This window comes from Pavona decussata, unplaced genomic scaffold (assembly GCF_977016875.1).
Source record: "Pavona decussata unplaced genomic scaffold, jaPavDecu1.1 SCAFFOLD_90, whole genome shotgun sequence".
Taxonomy (NCBI): Eukaryota; Metazoa; Cnidaria; class Anthozoa; order Scleractinia; family Agariciidae; genus Pavona; species Pavona decussata.
In genome coordinates this window covers 483,961-508,346 of record NW_028145507.1, presented here as the reverse complement: position 1 = coordinate 508,346, position 24,386 = coordinate 483,961, and the positions used below count along the sequence as shown (strand labels likewise).

The 24,386-nt window shown below is 39.7% G+C and overlaps 2 protein-coding genes across 3 annotated transcripts; both read right to left on the bottom strand.

Moving 5' to 3' along the window:
* Positions 1-488: 488 nt before the first annotated feature.
* On the bottom strand, positions 489-24,259 carry LOC146474306 (uncharacterized). The gene is made up of 8 exons (XM_085117217.1): positions 24,245-24,259; positions 23,999-24,160; positions 18,735-19,034; positions 11,142-11,441; positions 6,692-6,791; positions 4,127-4,291; positions 2,416-2,507; positions 489-831 (listed from the first exon to the last, which is right to left on the bottom strand). Exons 2-8 carry the CDS (start codon positions 24,125-24,127, stop codon positions 811-813), a joined length of 1,107 nt encoding a protein of 368 aa, XP_084973343.1. The 5' UTR covers positions 24,128-24,160; positions 24,245-24,259; the 3' UTR covers positions 489-810.
* On the bottom strand, positions 13,641-16,527 carry LOC146474307 (uncharacterized). Of its 2 annotated transcripts, none has more exons than XM_085117225.1 (2): positions 16,040-16,527; positions 13,641-15,441 (listed from the first exon to the last, which is right to left on the bottom strand). In XM_085117225.1, the coding sequence occupies exons 1-2, from the start codon at positions 16,525-16,527 to the stop codon at positions 15,276-15,278; spliced, it is 654 nt and encodes a 217-aa protein (XP_084973351.1). In that variant the 3' UTR covers positions 13,641-15,275. The 2 variants fall into 2 exon arrangements, with proteins under 2 accessions (XP_084973351.1, XP_084973352.1); XM_085117226.1 differs by having other exon boundaries at positions 13,641-15,227.
* Positions 24,260-24,386: the final 127 nt, after the last annotated feature.

Below are 24,386 nucleotides of genomic sequence, written 5' to 3'. Positions count from 1 at the left end.
TATTCTCTACAGATTGAAAAAGATTATTCTGACGCGCCGATTAAAAAAAAATCACGTGTTTTTTTATTCAAAGTTTATAGAAGCACGCCATGTGCAGGTACGTCATGCAAATTCGTGTCCGATAGCATACCTGCCAACTCTCCCGGTTTTCCCGGGAGTCTCCAAGTTTTTCATGAAATCTCCCGGTCTCCCGGGTAGAGCACTAAATCTCCCGGGAAATAGGTACCGTGGTCTTTTTGAGATATGTTTATCAATATAGGTTATAGTGGATCACCAGTGGAATGGTGTAAATGATAAACAATATGGATTAGACTTAGGCCCAGTTCAGATGCCGAACTTTTCATGAGCCAAACTTAATTCAAATTAAGGTCGGCCCAAATCACGAAAATCCAGCCTTTTGATTCAGACGCTGAACTAAATTAGCTGAACTTAATTTACTTGAAGCAAAACCAATGGAAATGTGAGATTTTTTTTATTTTATTTCTAATTTTGTTTATTTGAAATACATTATAATAATTTATGCATTAGGTTCGGCTTATGAAAAGTTCGAGGTCTGAATCAAAGCCGTTCCAAAGCCAAAATTCCCGGCTGAGCCGTTCCATATTGAAACAGCGTTCTCAACTGATTCAGACGCCGACCTTTTCATGTACTTAATTCGAGGTATTAGGTTCGGCTCATGAAAAGTTCGGCATCTGAACCGGGCCTAAAATGCATCCAACATTTCTAATGGTTAGTAAAGATTCCTTAATTAATTGTATTTAATTTTATCAATGTGCCATTAAAAAGGTTTTAAATTCCAGCCTGTGCCCTTCAGTAACTGACTTTGGTTTCCTATAGGATGAAACAAAATTATTGCATGAAGTGTAGGAACCCCCACCACCACTGGATGGGATGCTAGTCCATCACAGGACTCCCAGCATGAAGTGGGATGAAAGTTCACCACAGGACACCCAGCATGAAGTGACCAGGAGTTTTGCTACTCCCCCCTGGATGGGATGGTAGTCCATCACAGGATTCACAGTATGAAGTGACTAGGAGTATTGCTACTCCCCCTGGATGGGATGGTAGTCCATCACAAGATACCCAGCATGGAGTAACTAGGAGTAATTTTTTACTAGTCCCCCTGGATGGTATTCTAGTCCATCACAGGTCCAAATGTTTATAGTCAAAGATTGAAGTAATATTCCTTTAGGCTGGTCACTTCCTGCTGGGCTTACTAATACATTTAGTAAGCTGTTACTGCAAGTGACTTAGATAATAATCATACTCACAGTGAGAGGTGTTTGTAGCTGGGAAGAAGGTGCAATTGAAACTTTGAAAAGAGCTTGAATCCTCACAGGTGTGGTCACACAATATTGACACTCCAGTAAGTCGGGAGTAAAAATTGATCACTCTCTTTTGATCTTCATTCTGTTGCTAAATATTTGGGTGCAGAACAAATTCCAATAAAAACGTATCCTTTCCTTCAAATTTCCTGTTTGTGTGGTTCATTAGTTCTAACTGTTTATCAAGGCTAGTAATTAGGTACAGGAGATTGAGACAGACAAAACAGCTGAAAATGTAATAATATTTTCCACTAGATCTGCGAACATTTCAAACGCTGCTTTTTAACCCCGTACTGAATTGACTCAGACTCACAGAAGGGGGGAAGTGATGATGGACTGTTTGTTTTCATGGTCCGAGACTTTGTCGCGGAGTTAGGCAAAATAACGGCCTGTTCACATGGAGGTTGGAGACCCCGGGAAGGTGAGGTACCCTGCTTTGGTGGGGTAACCAGTCTCTCCATACAATCTCTTTTTTTTTTCTTGATCTCGTTCACATGAGAAGTAGGTAGTCCCCGCCTAGACGGGTTACCCGGTCAGCCGGGCCGGGTAACCTGCTTAGCTGGGGTGAGTTTTCTCCATGTGAACGCTGAAGGTGGGGTAACCCGCCTTGCTGGGGTGATGTCCATCCAGGCATTTGTCTTTAATTCTGAATTTTAAATTTAGCTTTTCCGCCGACTTCATCTTCAAAACATTGAGAAAAACAGTTTTAGTGAAGAAAATACTGACCACACAATAGCATTTTAAACCTCACCCAAGCGGCCCGGGGCTAGCTTTTTTTATTATGGGTAGATGGGTTACCTCACCTTCCTGGGGCCCCCCACCTCCATGTGAATAGGCCTTAAGTCTTCAGAAGCCTATGAACACAGACACCTTATTGAAATCATACTTGTCATCACTCGTCCCTGCTGGTGTACTTTAAAAAAAATGTTTATTGACAGTCTGAAATTCATTTAATTCTGCCTCTTGAGATCACAGATTTTTCCTTTGATTTTCGGTGTCACAATTACCTTTCTAGAAAAAGAGGAATTTGAAGGGTTGCATGACAGAACCCTTCATAATTATGGAGGTTTTAAATAAAAAAATCAATTACCATTAGTGAGGTCTCATTCTGTCCAGCTGTAGTTTCATTGTGTAAATTGGTCTCCTTTTCATAATGCTCTTGATTGTGCTTCTCTATATTCACTGCAAGTAGAACCACAAATTAGGACATCAAAAAATAGACTATTTTAGTATTTATTCTTGATTTCCTTGTGGAAACTTAACTAGCTCTAATAAAGCTTGTTTAAGGACGGTGCCTACTATTGTTACTGGGCATACGTTCTGCCCATCTCGTGATATTCGGGTTTCCTATGGATGGTGGCTACTAATACAAGGATATTTTTGCGCGGTTTAAAACTTTTCGGGGAAAGCAGAATTTAGCAAGTGCTTTAAGTTTGGTATCCAAAAAGAAAATAAGGGGTAACCATGCATTTTGCAAAGATGATAAAGCTTCAATATGGAAAAAAAATGCCATAAATTGCTTTGCATTTTACTGCTTTTCAGAATAATTGTTGCTTAATTATCTCTAAAAAATGCATGGTCACCCCCCAATTTTCTTTTTGGATTTTCATAGCCCTTCCTAAGATCTGCTTTTCCCACATAGTCATAAACCGCGCAAAAATACTTCGGTAGGCAGTAGGCACTGTCTTTAACTGGTTTCAGTTCCCAAGTTACATTACCACTGTCTCCCATTTCTTGGAGATTCAGTGGCAGATGGTCAAGAAGGGGAAAAGATTATCTGGTACAAGCGAACATTCTCCAGAGTGGTAGGTAGAATGGCCCCTGAGAGGCTAAGTACTTTTATCCATTACAACTTGATCCAGACAAGTTTGAATTTCCTGCCTGTAATTGTCTGATAAGAGGATCTTCCCAACAGACCGTCACTGTTGTTGGAAACTTTTGCTTGTCCCAATTTCACGTGTGATATATTTGTCCCTGTGCATCCCAACTATCTTAACCTATCGACTCTGAAAATGAACCACTTTGAGTCTGATAGCAAGCAAGAAAAACATTTGCCTTTATAACGTGGTTGAAATTATTTTTGGTTTAAAATTTTTTAAACCAGTTTAACTAATTTTTATTTTCATTTGTGCAGTATTCATTACCATATTACCGGAGACAAAGGAAAATAAAAATCAGTGAAAGGTTTGAAATTAAACAGAAAAAATTTGAACCACAACATATAGTTACAAAAGATCTTTTACATCAATACAGTCAATTCACGTCACGCGTGACCTGAGTATTTTATAAATTTGAATGGAGTTTTGAAATTTACATGTCAGTTTTAAACATCGCCTGAACAAGATTTCAGACTTCCCTGAGAAATTTCCCTAGTTTGTTGACAGTATAAAGCTATTTTTTACATTACAGCATTAATATTTCAAGAATAACAAATATTGTTATTCAAAATACTTGGGAAACAATTATTGTTTCCCAAGTATTTTGAATCCTTTTTTTTTCATTGAACAACAAACAACAACAATTTATTGCAAGAGAAGACACTTTTTACAATATAAGTTACCCACAATTTTAATAGCAAGAGCTATTTGAGGTGGGTAGCATTAATAGTTGTTTACATGCTCAAAAGGAAAAGAAAACGCATCTTTTTCGGAAAGATTTCCAAAGAAATGTTCAACATTCCATTCACATGTCGGACATTAGAAAGAGAAATTCAAATGTTCATTTCATTCTCGGAAATAAAGGTCATGCGTGATGTGAATTGACTGTAAATTATCATTACTACAATGTATCAGTTTACTCACTTTTTTCTTCTTTCACATATTGCAGCTGTTCCTTTACATTTTCAAGATCACTGCGCAGCCTCTCCGCAGTACCTTTCTTTATCTTGAGTTCATCACTTAGTAGAGAGTTCTTTTGTTTTTCTATGCTCAGACTGGACTTCAATTCGCTACTAAGCTTGTCATACGCTGTTGTAAATGAACAGCGGTCAAACAATAAAGCAGCAGTAAGACTATGTTGCCTTTGCATGCATGGGTTTTTCCACCTGAGCACTCAGGGCATTGCCTAATATTGTACACACAGACGTTTTGTCTTCTGTCTTTTGTTTTGTTTTGGTCACATTCTCCAATCTGATTGGTCAATGATAATGGCCCGATGCAAGTCACTTCACCATGTTGAGCACAAACTTCCAAACCTTTGTTTGCAACGCTTGCAGACGCAAGCTTAAAAAAAGCATACCTTGACATTTAAGGCCCCGTTCAGACTAGGTGCCCGTTCCAGGTTCTCGGGCACGGGCACTAGTCTGAACAGAGCTTTTTGTCGGTGGCCGAGCAAAAATCTGGGCACCGTGCCCAGGCACGGGCACTACCTCCACAGATAGTACTCGGGTACTGTTCCTGGGCACAGGCACTGGTGTGAACAGGATTTTGTCAGTTCCCATGTTTTTCCCTCACAACTCCTTACGATACAGCAAACAAAATGGCCGGCGCTTAATTGACGAAGGAGAACACGATTGCTCCTTGGGCACCAAGGAGTCTGAACAACGTCCGTTGTAGTTCCCGGGCACAGTCAGCTCTGGCACGGGCATCTAGTCTGAACAGGGCCTAAGTCCTTCTGTGAAAGTGGTTTCTTGCATTGATTTGTACTTAACTAAACTTGGGCAATTCATGCGCAGTCTTTTTACTGCGAATGTCAAGCATGCGCAGTCAGGCAATGTATCATGTTCCTGACCATCCTCGTTCCCAGAGCCTACGATCTTCTGGTCAGCGGTTGGATCGTAGGCCCTGGTAACAGCCGTTACGGGATGTCGTGAATTTCACGACATCCGGTAGCGCACGCTCAGTGTGATAAATTACCATTGCGCTTGCTCAGTATTATTATTGCTCAGCACTCCTCAGTATTAGGAAGTAAAGACAAATGCGCAGAAGCGTAGCATTTTTCACCTTATAGCGCATCAGGTTTTCGACAGCCAATGAAAAAAAAAGATATTTTTGGATGGACCCAGAGCCACTCGTTCATAATTAAAAAAAAAAAACGTTGGGGCTCTGGGGACGAGAATGGTTCCTGACAAACAAAAGGTTTAACGAGCTAAACAACGAGTCTTAATCTGCATGTACATTAAAAACTAATAGTAAATTTCTTTGCCATCCTTTGCAAGATGTCAACAACATGTATGAAAATAATATTAACCAAACTCAAAGTTTTAAGAAGAACATGCCTGGGTGTTTTCTTTCTCTTGATTGACTAGCTATCATGTTTCTACATTACACAAGTTGAATGGGTTGCAATAATCACAAAGTAGATCATAATGATATAACATGAATATTAACTTCTAAGTGACATGTTCATTGGTGTTGTCGTCATGCTTTATTTATTTATAAGGTGATCCCTATTGTAGCCAGAGTCCTGTTTTGTACTAGCCTAGTTAATGCAACAAAATATGTAATGCAAATGGTGCACATAGTTGCCTTTTCTTGTATCAAAAAGTACATCAGACAACAAGCTTTAAGAGAAGCACTCCCCCCCATACTGTCTCCTAATCGGTAATCATTTACAGAACAAGTTGTCTTGAGGTTTGACAATTCATCAGTTAGTGTATAAGCTGAGGCTTGTCTAGTGTTGCTTAAGCTACAATCATGGACAAAAGTGTTGAGACAATTCACCAATGAAAACTAATAATGCTTTCTAACTAACAATGGTATTTTGTATTTGAATGAACACAATATTAATTATTCTAGGCTCAATCACCATAAAAACTCTTTTTCCATCGTTGGAGCTAAAATTTGGAATAGCATTCCCGAAAGCTATCGAAGATTACCAAAGCACATATTCAAAAAGAAAATTCAAGCATTACTATTTGAAACTTTAGAAACTCTGGACAGTTATGCTGACATTAGTGCTCTTATTTCTGAAATAAGAAAGTCATCTTAATTATAATTCAATCATACATAATTTTTTTTTTCTTCACTTTACATTACTTTTTACTCTTTTGACAAATAATGTATTCAAAACTGACTTTTTTAACGCCTTCAAATAGTAATTCGTTTATGTATGTCCTTAACACCGCCTGCCTAGATTAGCTTGCTATTTGAAGGCGGTGTTCATTTGAAACGTTTGAAAAAAAAACTTAATAAAACTTGAACTTGAACTTGAACACCTTTTCCATCTGTAGTCACCCCCCTTTCCCCCAAACAATGTTGCAAATTAAACGCTTCCTGGATGTTTATTTGTTTCCAACATTGAAAAAGGGGGAAGGGGAAGCTACCTTTCACGAGGAGAGAGAGGAGAATTTACACCTAGGGAAAAAGGTTGGTAATTTTCATGTGTCTCAACAACTTTTGTCCATGATTGTAGGTTTGTTCTTTTACCTTTCACATTCTGTTGAGCCCTCAGAAATGTGTTTTGTAGTTGCTCCATTGCAGTCACCATTGTCAAGTACTTCTTTTTGTAAGAGATCTCATCATCTGACTGAAGTAAAATAATTTACAAAATTAGTCATATAATGTGATTATTTCCTAGTTAAGTCTCAAACTGAACAAAAGATTCAACATCACATGACAAGTTCTAATCAACAGTGTACCATATAATAAGTAATAACAATAATTTATTGTTCTCACTTTTTATTCTAATTCACTGACTGATCCTCAAGTTGCTATTATAAAATGTAAGATTCTGCATTATATTTGACAATAATATAATAACTGGTCAGCTTTACATTTATACACCTCAGAGTTGTCATAACACCTGTTACATGTATGGCTGAGCCCACTTGATGTTACAGGCAAAACCTAAAATTGTTATTTAACCACAGGCAGCCCAAGCTCGCGTCACTAAAGAGCATGCAATAATTAATTACTAGTGGCATGATGTCACCTTTGAGTGCAAGCGGTACTGGGTCACAGGCAGCCTTTGAGAATTTAAATGTGTTATAAGACTTCGTTTGGGGAATAAAATATTGTCGATTCCGAAGCTTAAATACTTAGTATTATGCTAGATTCTAACTTTCATTCAATAAAATGAATAAAACTGACTCACCAGGGGCTGGTGAGTCAGTTTTATTCAATCATTGATTCATGGATTGGATAGTTTTATTATATTAGTTTTATTATTTTATTATTATTTTAATGTAACTTGTAAGGCGCATTTGAATATATTCATATAGATATTGGCACCGAATAAGTAATAAACAAGACGCATATGTGCGTGAACTTGGGCTTCTTTCCTGGCATATCCAGCTGTAAACGCCAGAAAGTTGACATGATAAAATCTCAGTTGTCATTTGTCGATTGTTTTACAGCATAGTACATCAAGCAAGTATATTGAAAGCAATGCATATTCCTGGTCTAAATTTTACCCTCTGTCCGTTTTTTACGCCCGGTCTGTAGTCTGCGTTTTACACTGACCGAATAAGTAATAAATTTTAGAATCTAATAAAGGTTCTGACAGTAAAATCCGAGCTTTCAACCTATTTTATTGCATTCAATTCGTGTGCCTCTATCTGGCCAACAGGATTTAGCAAAGTGAGCAGGGATATCTTGTGTTGGCTTCATCCCCCCCTCGCAAAAGTTTTTGTTTTTTGAAAAAAGGGAATTCTGATTAAAATTGGTGTTTCGTGGGAATTTCTTTTTGTCGGTATCTTTCACCCATTAATCGATGAAATTTGTCCTCGCTTCACATAGGCGAAATTTGATCCGTCTGCAGTGCATGCGTTTGATTACGAAAGATTACGCAGTTGTGACGTTTTGGCAATTAAAATAGAGAGAAAAACAGACAGAATGCTTTCCTAAAGGAAAAATTTATTCAGATAAGTCTTTTTTTTACGCCTAAGAAAGAGACCCTTATAATTCTAAATGCGAGACGAGAGACGCGAAAGCGATTTGAAGGAACTACCAGTCCATTTCAAAGCGAATTTATCAACCCTTGCGTGGCACGTTTTTCAAATTTTCGCAAAAACTGTTCAGAATATAAAGAATCGGTCACTTAGAATAGTATTTCCGTACAAATTCACGATCAAACCTGTAATTTTTGGTTGAATTCCCAGAAGTCCTCAAAAATCTCGTAGAAAGTCCGTGGCCGCTAACTCGTCGCCTGGATAAAACAACAATTTGTACTCGAAGCACAGTTTCTTCGCCGTTATTTCTCGGATTTCCGCTATCGAAACTGTTGAGTATTCCTTAGTAGTTCTTCTTTCGATGTACTGCTTCGAAAAGTTGTGTTTTCCTTCGGGAAACGCGAAAATCGGCGACTAAATAAATGTCCGACCCTTGCAAACCCATGCAGCGACAAGATTACCTGCGCATGCGTTTTAAGGCCCTGACGGCGATTTGTGACTGAATGAGGAAAAAAAAGAAAACGAAGGGCAATTTTCAACTTGGTCTCCCTGTGGGAAGCCTAAGTAATTATTATTATTATTATTATTATTATTATTATTATTATTTAGTAATATACATACAAAAATTTCTGCAATCTGATTGGTGGAGAGCGGCTCAATTTATCCTAAATGTAGTGCAGAAATGTGAAATTGAGTGCAGAAAGTTGAAATTAGTGCAGCAAAGGTGAAATTAAAATGATTGGCAGGTACGCAAATTTGCAAATCGGCTGTCTCGAAACAAAATGGCGAACAGGTTTGAAGAGAAGTAAGAGCATTTTAATTCGAAGTTTAAAGGAAATTGCAAAGAAACTCAACAAAGCACAAACACACTGGCTAAGAGTTTGGAGGTCTTGGACAGCACAAAAGGGCTACGACCAAAATATTGAAAACTATGAACCGGAGGCAGTCAACAAAATTCTCGAGGATTTCCACGCAACAGTGCGTAAAGAAGACGGGAAGGACTATACGAGCATGGCAGTCTTCGCACTGCAATTGAACGTTACCTAAGAAGGTAACTGTTACAAATACTCCACAATTAGAAACCGAGAGTAAAAAGGTTCGAAGCAAGTTCTTGAAGGTAAAGCTCAGCTACTGCGACAACAAGGTTAGCTGAAAGTCAAGCGGCCGAACAAGTCTTGGAAGTCTGACAAACAGTTAACACTGAATTAAATGAGCTTTGGAAAAGCAAAACGCTTTGAACCACAAGTCCTGGTACAAACGGTTTGGTAGCTCCTGACTCAATATTTTGGCGTAGAGCATCATGTTGAAGATTTCCATGTCGGCTTGGACGAAAACAAACGTTGAATTCATTGAGAACCAGACTAAAACACGCCAGTCTGGACTCTCTGCAAAGCCCCGGCTCCTGAAATCCAGTCGAAAACATGCCGAGGACGGTGATTGACTTCAGACTTCTTTTAACATTGACTTAAAATTATGCTTTGTGATTTGAAAACTTGCTCTTTTTAGAGTGATGGTATTTTTAGCATGTTTTCCGTACGTATGAACATGTATGTCAATCAAGCTTGTCATTTTTGAAACCAATCAAAGACATGTAGGCGGAGCATTAGCTGACGGACAAGAAATAAACAAAAGCTCATTTGAAATTTTTGTATGTATATTATTAACAAGTAATCACATGATTTCTCTCGTGCAATTTGGAATAAATAAGCACTTTTATAAAATAGCCAGGGCCAAGCAAGCACTGTGATTGGTCAAACTGAGTTCTTTATAACTCCACAATGCACGAAGCATACGTATGGTGCGTGCATTATAATTGTACATATGCACGGAGCACACGTTGGATTTTTTGCCTGTGAAAAATCTGAGAAATTCAGAGACAGAACGCGCTGTCGCTCCAGCGATTCGCAAAGAACAGTCTCTTGTACTGATGCTTCCAGACTTTTAATTAACTTCAACTTGTCTCTCAACACCTTAAAACTTAAACTTAACTTAGAGTTAACTTCTTGAACTTGCTTACGACGTGACGAAAAACTAAAACAGTTTGACTTTTTACTTGATTGCGCGCGCTGAAGCGTGCCCTGTCGTGATCGTGTCGTGATCGTCAAGAGCGCGCGCTATTAAATTACGCGTTATCTCGCGTAAGGAGAAACTTTAAAAAATTCGCACTTGTCTGAGGAGTTGCGATTGTTTATATTTTATAAAAGAAATAAAAAACTTGTTCCTCTTGCACTGTTGAGTTATATAAGCACTTGGGAATTTTTAAGAACACTCGAGAAGTGCAGAGAGGCACTCGCCTACGGCTCGTGCCTCTCTGCACTTCTCTCGTGTTCTTAAAAATTCCCGCGTGCTTATACAACTCAACAATGCACTCGGCGCGTTTTTTATTTCTTTAGTAAAATTTTAAAAGACCACAAATTGCACTCGCCCTGCGGGCTCGTGCAATTTTGTTAGCCTTTTAAAATTTTACTCGTGCTTATTTATTCCAAATTGCACTCGGAATCATGTGATTACCTATACTTATTGAATGAAAGTTAAAATTTAGTGTTATTTAAGCGTCAGAATCGACGGTGTTTTATTTCCCATACAAAGTCTTATAACGCGTTTAAATCCTCAATGGCTGCCTGTAACCCAATACCGCTTGCTCTCAAAGGTCATCGTCCCGCAAGTATTTAATTATTACATGCTCTCTAGTGATGCGAGCTTGGGCTGCCTGTGATTTAACAAGCATACATATGAAGTCAAGCATTTAATTGAAATTTCCATCTGGACTTAACTCCAGAGTGCAGGAAAACACATTTCTGAGGGTCCAATTAAAAACATTTTCTTGGGGTACATGGCCCAGATGCCACTAGAAGCTCATGCACACTTTGTGTCTTCATTACATGGTTGTTAGCTGCGTAATGGGGTGTCACAGGTGAAAATTCACATGTCACACCTGCTTTAAAAACTTAAGAACTATCATGTAGACTTGCATCTATTTCACTTACATTTGGATCCTGCAAGTCTCCTTTTTCTCCAGGGCTACGATGTCTGCTCATTTTCCAGAGAATATCCTCATCACTATTAGTATCTATTTCCATCGCAGTAGGATTGAAGCTGACCTCTCCCAAAGGAGACCTTTCATTAACTGGAGATGTACTTGGATTCTCGTTGTTACATGTACTTTTTCTGTGTCCTTTGTTGTTCTTCCTCCACTGGCTACGACGCAAAGCACTGAGACTCCTAATCCTTGAGGCAATGCAGTCAGCCGGGGCTTTCACAATGGAGGCTGTGATGCTTGTAGCTCTCTAACATAAAAAAATGGGAATTCTATTTGATCATACAAGACACATTTCACCTTTTTATTCCAAACATTTTTTACTTTGTACAAAAATGGTAGCCAAAATGAAATCCCTCTGAATAATTCAGTAACCATCTTCTGCTTCCATATTCTTCTACATATCCCATGGTCTTGTCTCGTTCGTACGGCACCTGTTACGAACGTTATTAAAAAACGAGACAAGATTGTTCTTTTTCATTATGCACCAGTCAATGTAAACCCCCGCACCCCCCCCCCCCCCCCGGCCAGGACATAGCGGGCATTTTCGGGGAAATTTTCCGTTATTTGATGAGCGAAAGGGCCGCAGGTATCGTAGCCTGCGAACGCAGACGTTTTTCCGGCTGTCGCTTCACTCCGCCGAAAAATAACGTCTGCGAAAACGAGCCGAGAAAAAATTTCCGTGACGTCAAAGCTTTTGTCTTGTTGTTAGCCAATAAAATTCCCTGATAGAATTTGACACTCGCGTACACGCGCGATGCAGAGTGAGAGACGCGGGAACCCGGCGATTTAGAACTGGCATTTGCTATGAGCTCGGGCGAACCACCCGTAAAAGATTCCTACGTCTGAGGTTTGTTTTCTATGCAAAGTAAAAGTTTCCAGTGAAGAGAAGATAAAAGTGTTTGGAAAAAGTTCTCTGGAAATTCACAAATTAATACTGCGTTCAACTGAAGTCGAGTGAACTGTCGAGTCAAGTCAACTGACCGAGTGTTGAGAGACCGGCGATTTAGAACTGGCATTTGCTATGAGCTCGGGCGAACCACCCGTAAAAGATTCCTACGTCTGAGGTTTGTTTTCTATGCAAAGTAAAAGTTTCCAGTGAAGAGAAGATAAAAGTGTTTGGAAAAAGTTCTCTGGAAATTCACAAATTAATACTGCGTTCAACTGAAGTCGATCTGACTGCTTACGTTGGAAGCTTTGCCGCTCCAAATGTTATAATCGTCTGCTTCGCTACAAGAGGGCTTTGGACAAAGTAGCAGATTTCGAGAAGGAAATCAAACAAGATTTTAAAAATGATGGCCCGTTCCGTGTAAAACGACTCGCTAACGAGCTAGGACAGACGCCAGAGGCGAAAAAGAGTCTGCTTTGAAGGTGCGAATGTAAATAATCGCTCGCAATTAAATGTCACGTTCGATCCGAGCTTTGGTGCTTCTTCTTTTGAAAGCTCTTATCCGCCTCCTGTTGTCACTTTTGGTGCTGTTAGCCTTATTGCCCCAGTAGCTTTGCTTTCGTCACGTCGTTTTCTCGTTCCAAACGGCTTGCTTGAAAATGCTTCTGGAGGAGTAACATCGGGCTTCACTGACCGAGTGTTGACCTCCACGCCGAAGTGCACACAAAGATTACAATAAACAAACATGATGCAGTTGATGATATATTCGTTTAACCCTTTAAACCCTACGATCAAGATTTGAATTCTCACTTGTTGCCCCTATTCATTTCCTACACAAGAGGAGGGGAGAGGTTGTTTAAATATCCACCAAATTCATCTTGTGTGAACCATGTTTTACAAAGCATTCATGCTGATCACTCATGGGGCTTAAAGGGTTACAACAGGCTCTACGAGTGGTATAAAATGACAAAATAAATAATTGTAAGTTGAAACCCTTTCATAGAATGGTATGTCACAAGCAGTCAAGATGCAAATCTAGCTACACTGTATTTTAATGGTCTCTTGTAATCAACTAGTCTCCTTCGCAGCCGTTATTTAAGGTCGTCACGCAACGCTCCTCCAAATACGCGTTTTAAACGCGTTTAATACGCATTAAAACTAGCGGGGAGGAGCGTTGCGTGACGACCCTAATAACGGCTGCGAAGGAGACTAGTAATCAACATAAGAACCCCTTAAATGCAATGCATAGGTGGTGAAAAATTGACATTGAATGTGATGGCTTTCTCAGAAATGTGCATATTTGTCAAGAACCACTCACAAAAGTTCTGATTAACATTTGGCAGGAATACACTTCAGGAAACAAGGTGGATTATTTCAAAACAACTAAAATTTAACAGTGGAAATTTAAAGAACAATAATCCAGTTTTCCTTTAACAAAGGAGATCTAAAAAGTTGTGGGAAAAATATCACTGGAAGAGTGTTAACACAAGAACATTGTTTACAAGTTTGTTTCAGATAAATTATGGGAGTAATATATTACATGATGTAGCAAGATTCTCAGCAAACATACAAAACCTGTTTAATTAAAGGCATGTTTATAGCACAGTTATCGGATTGTTTCTATGGAAATAACACATGTCAGAAGTATCAAAAACTGTGTTCAGCCACATACGCTAAGCCAAAACCAATATTAAGTAACTGTAATCCTAACTACCAGCATGCAAACGTTCTTGTTAGAGTAATCTATTGTGTAGTTCCAGAAAATGTCCATACTCCCCCCACAGAAGGGATTGGAAATTCCGGAGGGGTGGGGGTTCTCAAAGGCCCAAATATGTAAGTAAATGTATGAAGCTTGACTGGAATTTCCAGAGAGGTGAGGGAGGGGGGGGGGGGGGGTCTAAGGAAAAATCCATCCCATTGGAAAGGTATGGGTAATTTTTGGAACTACACATTCTATTGCAGCTGCAAATGAAAAAATGCTTTTAAATGTTGTGTGAAACCACATTTCAAACATTAACCAGGGGTCATACAGAACTTTTAATTTCAGAATATTTTCAGAATAACTTCAAGCATATTGCATTCTTTTCACACTTTTTAAGGGCTGTAAATGCAATAAGTGCCAAAAGTAATTGTTGCAACTAATTAAAAATTGGTTCATGCTTAGCGTGCGTATATCGAGTTATGGATGCACGCGGGAAAGTTTGGAGAGCACGAAAGAGGCGTAAGAGTTGCGGGAGGTGTAGCCAAGAGCAACTCTAGCTTCTTGAGTGCTCTCCAAACTTCCCAAGTGCATCCTTAACTCGATATATGCACAGCTAAAAGCATGAAGCAATTCTTTTATAACATAGTTAAAATAAAGTAAAGATTTGGAAAACAGGTTTTAATACCTGATTAATTACAAAATTCTCTGTAAAAAGAAGAAAAGTGAAAGTGATTTCTCATATCGGTTTAATCTAAACGTTTCATTAAACTTTGACAAGCTCTTATGAATATACATTTTTTATGGTGTTGTCTCTCAGTAAAACATTTTTCATAACATAGTGCGCACATGCTTCCCCTATCTGACTTGCACATGTCATCCAATGGACGCATGGCTGTGTGTATGTTGAGAAATGTACCATGATGACGCCAATAGTAATTAGATTAGGATGCACGCACGCTATGTTATAGAACGCGAATAGGTCCGTGATCACTCTGGAAGGATGCAAGGGTGTGGCCCTTGTTTGACTGTGGGGTGCAAAAGTGTAGCATTTCTAGCAATTAGCAACACAGCCTTTGGATCTCTTTCTTCTGAGCTATAGATTTTGTCCCCAAGGAGGGTCTTCAGTGTTGAGTACACAACGGCACATTGTTTGATAGTTTGCGTGTAAATGATGGTTCTGGTTGCTGCTGAGCCACAGTCTTTCAACTCATCGGCTATCCAGGAGAAATACTCTGTAAGGCTAGCATTTTTTCCCATGTATTGTACAACATAGGCTATGTTTTCTTTGTTTGGGTTTTCATGAACAATGTGGGAACCATCCATTAGCAGCACTTTAAATATTGTGCCCCTGGTATCCTTTGTGGCTGTGGCAGTAAATGCAATGAATGGGGTTCTTGGAAGAAGGGACCAGAAAAGCTGCATTTTTGTTCGTTTTTGACTTTCCCCTAGAATGGAAAATATACTTGTATAAACATGTAAGCTTAAACGAAATATTAGCCAGCTAGAACATTCAGTTTTTCCAGTGATCTCTCCCTTGTGTCTGTGGTAGCTGTCACTGTAAGGGCAACGAAAAGAACTTCCAAAAGCAGGGACCTGAACTCATTAAGTCTTGAAAACCACACTCTGAAGGCTGCATGTTTATTTGATTTTGATGTACCCCTACAAAAATATGAAAACCACATAAGTTGGACTCCTTTGGGTACTGGATGCAAATGAAGCACATTGTTGAACCATTGCTTGTGTATTTGGTCCAATATTGTTTCTATTATTTTATGCCATCTGTGTCCAGTACACCAAGTAAGAGCCATTATATAGTTGTGTGTTGTAGACATTGGCATAAAAATAATAAACTGCAGCAGGGTAGAGGCCAGGAATATATAAAGCATAAATACATTCGCATGACCCTTCCCATAAATCACGGTGAAAATAACAATTTCAACAAATAAACGAATGTACTGCATGCATCACCTTCTGAATTTAAAGGAGATGTCATGTTATCAAAATAATTTGCATGCACTCAACAACAATTTCATTTCATTGTCTGAAATTGACATAATATTAATTCAAAAAAAGTACGAGGAAAAACAACCAAGTAAAGCTTGACCTAGATATACTTAAGAAGCGTGATTTCAGGTAAACAACAAAACAAAAGAAAATCTCGATCTGAGACATTCTGAAAGATGCTCATTTCACAATTGTTCATTTCGTTCCATTTGGAGGAGGCAATAAGTCAAGTAAAAGTCCCTGTATAACTTACCAATGGGATATTATATGAGCTTCATCAATAGCCACAGCTCGTACGGACTTCTTGTAACTGTCGCTTGAGACCATTTTACGCCACCTTTCATCGCCCAACCATGTTTCTGGCGATCCGTAAACAATAGAATACTGGCCATTTTCCACTGCTTTCCTCTGCGATTCAGTGATTATATCGCTCAGACAAAAAGCACTTATTCCAAGCGAGGTTAATCGACTTACTTGGTCTTTCATTAGGCTAACTAATGGCGAAACTACGATTACTATATTTCTCTCACGTGCTGGCTCCAGCGAAGCAAACACTTCGGGTAATCCCTGAAATATCATTGACTTTCCAAATCCAGTAGGTAAATTCACGAAAACATCCTTATTATCCAGAACGATGCATCTTATGGCCTCTTCTTGTTGTTGATTGAGCTTCTGTATTCCAAATCTTTCACAAACTTTTCTGAACGCCAACTGCACACAAGACTCAACATCGTCCGCCATTTTTTTTACACGCGTACTCGTGTGCCTCACGCTAGACACGCGTGTTTAGTTCTGGACTTTTCTGAACCAAATTGTGATTGGTTCAAAAAGAATGACGTCATGGAAATCGTTTGTGGGTTCGTTTTCGCAGACGTTATTTTTCGGCGGAGTGAAGCGACAGCCGGAAATACGTCTGCGTTCGCAGGCTACAGGTATCGGGGACTTTGACCTCTTTTGCAAGCCATCCAAGAACAGTGGGGGAGTGGACCGGGGTATTTTCCACCGAAATGTCAACGTCAATTGTTGACTGGGTGAAGTCAAGCATTTAATTGAAATTTCTATCTGTACTTAAGGAGGCTCGAGGCAGTTTTTTTGGACTTAGGGTGGAAGTTTTGAAATTACAATCTAGCATACAAGATAAACTTCGATCTCCTTCATACTACATCATCATTTCAACATATGATCAAAGTTAATTTTCTCATCGGTTTCCAAGCAACAGCTATTACCATGGCAACGGAAGCGCATAGCCTCTCATTTTAAACATTGCCGATTATCTCGAAATCTAGTCAGACGCTTTATGACGAAACTTTAGGGATTTAAACTACTCAATCTAGACAACTTGTAGGCGAAATTAGAAAACAATCTGTAAGAGCGTTTTCAAGTAAATAATGAATCAATTTTTACGGGGTGATTTTGTTTATTCCAGCATTTTTCACCAATATCTCTGGCAAAAAAAAAACTTGACACTTTGTCTTTTCTGTTAAAAGGTCATTGCTAATAGAAAAACACTCTAAATGTACATTGAGCTTCATGGGTGTCTCCGATTTTAAGATATTTATGTTTGAAAACAGTTAAGATAAAGCGCAAATGAATGAAAAAGTTCCTACTTTGTATAAATCGAGATATCTTTAAAATACCCCGGCAGATTTTTCTGTTAAATTACAAGCGGTTAGAGAAAGAATTCTTTTCGATATTCACGCAAGTTTTAGGCTCAAGAACTGAAACCGGTGTTAGATAAGAAGGTTGAATCTTGGTCAAGTTTTTAGTCATTATTCGCTTTTTCCGAACAAGAATTTTATTTTGTTTGTCCCGGTCTATTCCACTACTATTCACGTGCTGTGAATATTTATGATTACGTGAAGTCGTGCAAAAGGTAACATTTACATAAATATATGCTCCTGCTTCTCAAGTCTTCCATTGTAAATTTTACCTTTTGCACGACTTCACGTTATGATAAATATTCAAAGCACGTGAATAGCAGTGAAATAGACCGGGACAAACAAAATAAAATTCTTCTTCGGAGAAAGCGAATAACGACTGAAACTTGACTAAGATTCAGCCTTCTTATCTAACACCAATTTCGGTTCCTGAGCCTAAAACTTGCGTAGATATCGAAAAGAATCATTACTTAAACCGCTTGTAATTTAACAGAAAAATCTGTGGGCGGCATTTTAAAGATATCTCGACTTATCCAAAGTAGGAACTTTTTCATTCATCTGCACTTTATTTTCACTGTTTTTAAACATAAATATCTTAAAATCGGAGACAGCCATGAAGCTCAATAAACATTTAGAATGTTTTTCTATGAGGAAAGACCCTTTGCAGAAAAGACAAAGTGTCAAGTTTTATTTTGCCAGAGATATTAGTGAAAAAATGCTGGAATAAACAAAATCACCTCGTAAAAATTGATTCATTATTTACTTGAAAACGCTCTTACAGATTTTTTTCTAATTTCGCCTACAAGTTGTCTAGATTGAGTAGTTTAAATCCCTAAAGTTTCGTCATAAAGTGTCTGACTAGATTTCGAGATAATCGACAATGTTTAAAATGAGAGGCTATGCGCTTCCGTTGCTATGGTAATAGCTGTTGCTTGGAAACCGATGAGAAAATTAACTTTGATCATATGTTGAAATGATGATGTAGTATGAAGGAGATCGAAGTTTATCTTGTATGCGAGATTGTAATTTCAAAACGTCCACCCTAAGTCCAAAAAAACTGCCTCGAGCCTCCTTAACTCCAGAGTGCAGGAAAACACATTTCTGAGGGTCCAATTAAAAACATTTTCTTGGGGTACATGGCCCAGATGCCACTAGAAGCTCATGCACACTTTGTGTCTTCATTACATGGTTGTTAGCTGCGTAATGGGGTGTCACAGGTGAAAATTCACATGTCACACCTGCTTTAAAAACTTAAGAACTATCATGTAGACTTGCATCTATTTCACTTACATTTGGATCCTGCAAGTCTCCTTTTTCTCCAGGGCTACGATGTCTGCTCATTTTCCAGAGAATATCCTCATCACTATTAGTATCTATTTCCATCGCAGTAGGATTGAAGCTGACCTCTCCCAAAGGAGACCTTTCATTAACTGGAGATGTACTTGGATTCTCGTTGTTACATGTACTTTTTCTGTGTCCTTTGTTGTTCTTCCTCCACTGGCTACGACGCAAAGCACTGAGACTCCTAATCCTTGAGGCAATGCAGTCAGCCGGGGCTTTCACAATGGAGGCTGTGATGCTTGTAGCTCTCTAACATAAAAAAATGGGAATTCTATTTGATCATACAAGACACATTTCACCTTTTTATTCCAAACATTTTTTACTTTGTACAAAAATGGTAGCCAAAATGAAATCCCTCTGAATAATTCAGTAACCATCTTCTGCTTCCATATTCTTCTACATATCCCATGGTCTTGTCTCGTTCGTACGGCACCTGTTACGAACGTTATTAAAAAACGAGACAAGATTGTTCTTTTTCATTATGCACCAGTCAATGTAAACCCCCGCACCCCCCCCCCCCTCCCGGCCAGGACATAGCGGGCATTTTCGGGGAAATTTTCCGTTATTTGATGAGCGAAAGGGCCGCAGGTATCGGGGACTTTGACCTCTTTTGCAAGCCATCCAAGAACAGTGGGGGAGTGGACCGGGGTATTTTCCACCGAAATGTCAATGTCAATTGTTGACTGGGCGGACTCAATAATCCATTTAACAAATTTATTGTTTTTTTCAGCTCGCACGTGTTGTTCGTTTTAAGGAGGTTCAGAACACGAAAACATGCGAACACGTAACCCAAATATATCTCACTCACAAACTAAAGAGAATACTGTAATAAATTTCTATTTACACCTCCATTTATACACAATAATCCCCCCTTAGAAGCAACATAGTTATATCTTCCTGTTAATCGTAGAGTCTGGTTTAAATTTTCCAAATTTCAATTTGTTGAATGGAACGGTATTTTTCCAATTAGTTTCTGTAGAACTCAACTTGCAAATAATACTTTTAATTAGTAAAACACTGGCTCAGCACGTGCGTTATAAACTTCAGTACATTTGTTTGTCGTCCTCTGCAAACAATTACGGACGTGCAATCACCACATTCAACGTTTTATGGAGAACGATGATGATTTATTTTCCTTTCTCTTTCTGAACTTTAAAGTCGCCCCTACGACGTTAGCTCCTGGATAGTTCGGCCACATTACACAAACTAAATGAGTAGAAATTATATCGCAAATTTATTCAGAAAACACGAGTGTAATCTTTAAATTCCGTTTTCGTTGACGACGTCGACTGACGTAATCACAGTTAAAGAAACTGGTATTTCCAAATTTCCGGGTAAAAGGACAACCTCTAGAGGTAGTACAAAAGTTAATTTTGATTGGTCGATGGAGACAATGGTTCATCGACGGTCTTGACAAAAAGGACACGAGGGGACCCCGGGAACAAATCTGTTTGCCTGTGGACAACTGGCCGCTGTTTCCCCCGTGCAGGGGCGTAGCCAGGGGAGGGTTCCAGGGGTTCCGGAACCCCCCCTCTCGCGTCAAGGAACCCACCCTCTCCTATTTTTAACAGTGATTTTATCCCAGCAAAAGTGTAATGTACTCTCAACTGCTGAAATTCTTCGTTTTGTTCTATGCTTACAATAAGTACAGTGAACGTCATTGTGGTATCTATTTGCGTTTCACTTGCATTTTCGGAGACATGAGCAGAGCTGGGATTTCTGTGTAATAAGATGCATGTGTTTGCATAGCAGAGATACCTGCGAAATTGGTAGACGATCCATTGGTGTTGTTCGAGCTGGTGGTTTTCGTAACAATGTCCTGATTGCAAAAGATCGATGCATTCTTTTCACCAAAAAGGTAGGCACAGCGAAACATTTAGAAGAGAGATCTAGATGTCTACGAGGCGCACACTAACAGTAATAATGTCATGGACGACCTCCAGGACATCCGAGACAACATCGAAGACATCTGGACCGAGTGGTTCGATCTGGCGGTCACTACCGCGGCAAATGTAGGTGTTGTGCCTTCCATCTCGCGCTGGACCAATCAGCAACAGCATCGCGACAATGTACCAGCCCAGACACCATCTGATTACTATAAGAGGGCAGTTGCTATTCCCCTTCTAGATCATCTACAATCAGAGATGAAAACATACTTCAATCCTACTATTAAATGATGCTGTTTTGTCCAGCCTCTTTAATCTTCTTCCTGAGCTGGTAGCCGTCGGAGACAGAAATCCTGACATTGAAGCAGCGCTAGAGTTTTATGAGAACGACCTTCCTTCTCCTCATGTGGTTGATGTTGAGCTCCTGCGATGGAAGAGAAAGTGGTGCAGCACTGAGGATGCCGACCTTCCCACCAGTGCAGTTCAGACACTCGCAGCATGCGATCGAGAGTTCTTTCCTAACATCCACACCTTAATCCGCATTTTGTGCACGTTGCCGATAACGTCAGCTGAATGTGAGCGCTCATTCAGTACACTAAGGAGGTTAAAAACATACCTGAGGTCGACCATGTCAAGCGAGCGAGAGTCTGGGCTGGCTGGCGTTGACGAACATCAATTACCACCGAGACATAAATATCGAGGAAGTGATAAACACGTTCGCTCAACGGCAACCAAGGCGTCTTCTGTTTGCGTAGCGTAAACGCCAAAGTCTTCTACTTACGTAATGTAAGGATTTTAGACCAACCGTTTTCGTTGGAACCAATTTGGAACCCCCCCTCCTAGAAATCCTGGCTACGCCCCTGCCGTGCCAAGGAACTTTTGTTACCCAGCGTGCTGTCCGAGCGTTCAATGTGTCCATGGCGTTCTGGCCGCGGGTCTTTCGAAATTTCAGAAGCGAGCCGACTTGAAAGAAAATCTTTCTAGCAAACGTGATACGGCTTCAATCGAGTCGGAAATGCGATGGAAGGAAAGCTATTTACCTCTACTTTGATCCTATGAAGGAATTGGGACACCAGGGATGATTTCAACGGATTTATTCCTTTTCGTGTTTCGGACATGGCTGAAATAGTGTTTGGCCTTTCGTTACACTTAACAGTAGAAACCCGAATGACGCTAACTCGCCGAAATCGCTCCGAATCGGCTTGAAAAGCTGGTAAATGACAAAGAATACAAGAAGAAGCAGGGCAAGTTGACTTTATTGACAAAACACTGTTATTTTCTACCATTTTACACAAATCCGTTGTATTCCCATACAAATCCTTATAATTCAACGGCTCTCTGATAGTGAGCTTGGGCTGCCTGTGGCTTTTGCTCCCTTTCTACACAGAATGCAAGTTTCATACATATTCAAAAGATTCACATGATTGCATCAGTCCGCCATTTTGAACTCATGTGGTAATTTATGCAATGTGGCTTGTTCATCATTATAATTATACGAAATTATCAACATGCGAATACGTCATCAGTATGGAATTTCTGGCTGTAAATCGCAGACGTCTCTCCATCGGGGCTGGCAGCGATGAGAGGCGGCTGTATTCGCAGGCTAAATTTTCGCTTGCAGGGGACACTTTCAAGTGTTACAACTCAACAACGGTTTGGCCTATTTCAGTAAAATTTGGCCAGATGCTAGAAAAATATATATTAGCAACAAAAACGTGTCGGGGAATTCGATAATTCTAAAAATTATATCCTTGAAAGCCATTTCCGTGCGTTTACTCCGCATAGTTTTCTCGCAGTTTTGAAAATGCTTTGTAACTTTTGAACGAAATCGAATTAAGGAAAACCCTGACACGTTTTTTAAGCTTTTGGGATCCTGACCTGGAGAAAAAAAGCAAACTTCCAAAATATAAAAATCGCATTGAGTTGGAACTCTTGAACGATGACCTGGACGTTCAAGTTCCGACTTTACGGAAAACCTGGGAATTTATTTTCTTGGAAAAGCAATGAAATATTTGAATACCCATTTCTATAAGCTTTAATTTGATATAGGGTATTGGGTATCTGAGATGTAACTGAGAGGCGCTATATCCGTTTAACCGATACCACCCCTGAAGGTACACGGTAACCTTAGCACAAGAGTTTAGCAGCACCATGCTGTGTTTGTGTGAGTGTGCAATGTCCCCGGGGGGGGGGGGGGGGACTCCCATATGGAACAGACGGGGATGCTCGTCGGAAATTTTGAATTTAACCCCTAAAGGAGACCATCTGGGCGTGGCTTAAGCAAATTTTGACCCCTAATGCGGTAAACAAAACAAGTTAAAAAGAAAATTAGACTTCTGTTTCTCTTCGCGTAATTCTGTGTTTCTTCACGGAACCCTAAACGAGACCTTCGCGGCTTAAAATATTGGCGCTTTGCCCGGAACACCCTAAGCGAGACCAAAATCCAAAATTTACACCCCTAAGCGAGACGACGAGCATCCCCGTCTGTTTCATATGGGATCCCCCCCCCCCCCGGGGTAATGTCCACGTTTGCCTGTACCTATTTTACTAGTGGGAACTGGTGTGAGGGCTCATCCTCGGTGTTAAAACCTGCCAAACTCACAAGTGACGTAAATAAAGAAAAAGAAAAGGTGTAAAATCCAGAGAAACAAAACCAATTTCACAGGTTTATACACCGAGTATCGTCCGGTGTGAGATCATAGGCGGACCACCCTCTGTTTGTGTGGTGTAATGACTGTTTGCAACTTGAGACTTTATATTCTCGCGACACGATCGGTTGAAATTTTTACTGAGTAGCGATATTTAAAGTCACCTTTTAACCTTTATGTTGAAATAAAGTTTCAAGGAAATGTCGATTGAGTCACGCGTGGTGTTTTTTGCCATTCCGAGCCGTAGAAACCCTTCTTTGGCGCGTTTACTGTTATACAAAGAAAGGGAGTAAAAGGCAGGCAAGAAACCGCCGGCGACCGCTATGGGTCGTTACTTCAAACCGGAATTGTCGCAAAATTTGAAAAATTCTTGCAGTTTTTTCAACAGCATCCGATTAATTACATATTTCGCCATGTCGTGGCCGAGTTTGGGCTTCATTCGTCAAATTTCCTCCGAGAAAAGCGGAGCTAAAGTCCTCCAGGTCGGTTTCAAACTATGATCTGTAGCAAAGTAGGGACCAAAGGAATTCTAAGCATGCAGTCCATTTTTTAAAATCAGCCAATCAACGCTTCAACGCTTACCCTGCCGGGCATTACTTTCTGAAAAATAAATATGATCGCCAAGAAAATAACTAAACAAAAATAAGTTTAATTACAATTATCAATGCGGTTTGCTCACCTTAGGTGGTGGTTCTAGATCCTTCACTTCGTTATTTTGCAGAATCTTCCGTTTCGTTGTAGAGTGCGTTACGTACCGACATGATCTGGTCGCTGGTGTTTCGACTTCGAATTGAGGTGTTACAGACATGTTTGAGTCTGTTGTTCGTTCTTTTGTCAGAAGCTGAAACATAAGAAATTGTAATTATCTGGATCGTTCTTTCTTGCGCTCAAAATTTTTCGAACATAACAATCGTTTGAATTTTACCTCCAACGGCGTATCCATCGCAGATGCCTTTGCGGTCTTCGTTGTCCGTTTCGAAGTAGGGTGGGGTAAGTTCTGAATGCATAATAGGACTTTATACAATGAACTGTGTAAAACTCGCGTTTTGATTGGTCTAGAGGAGTCT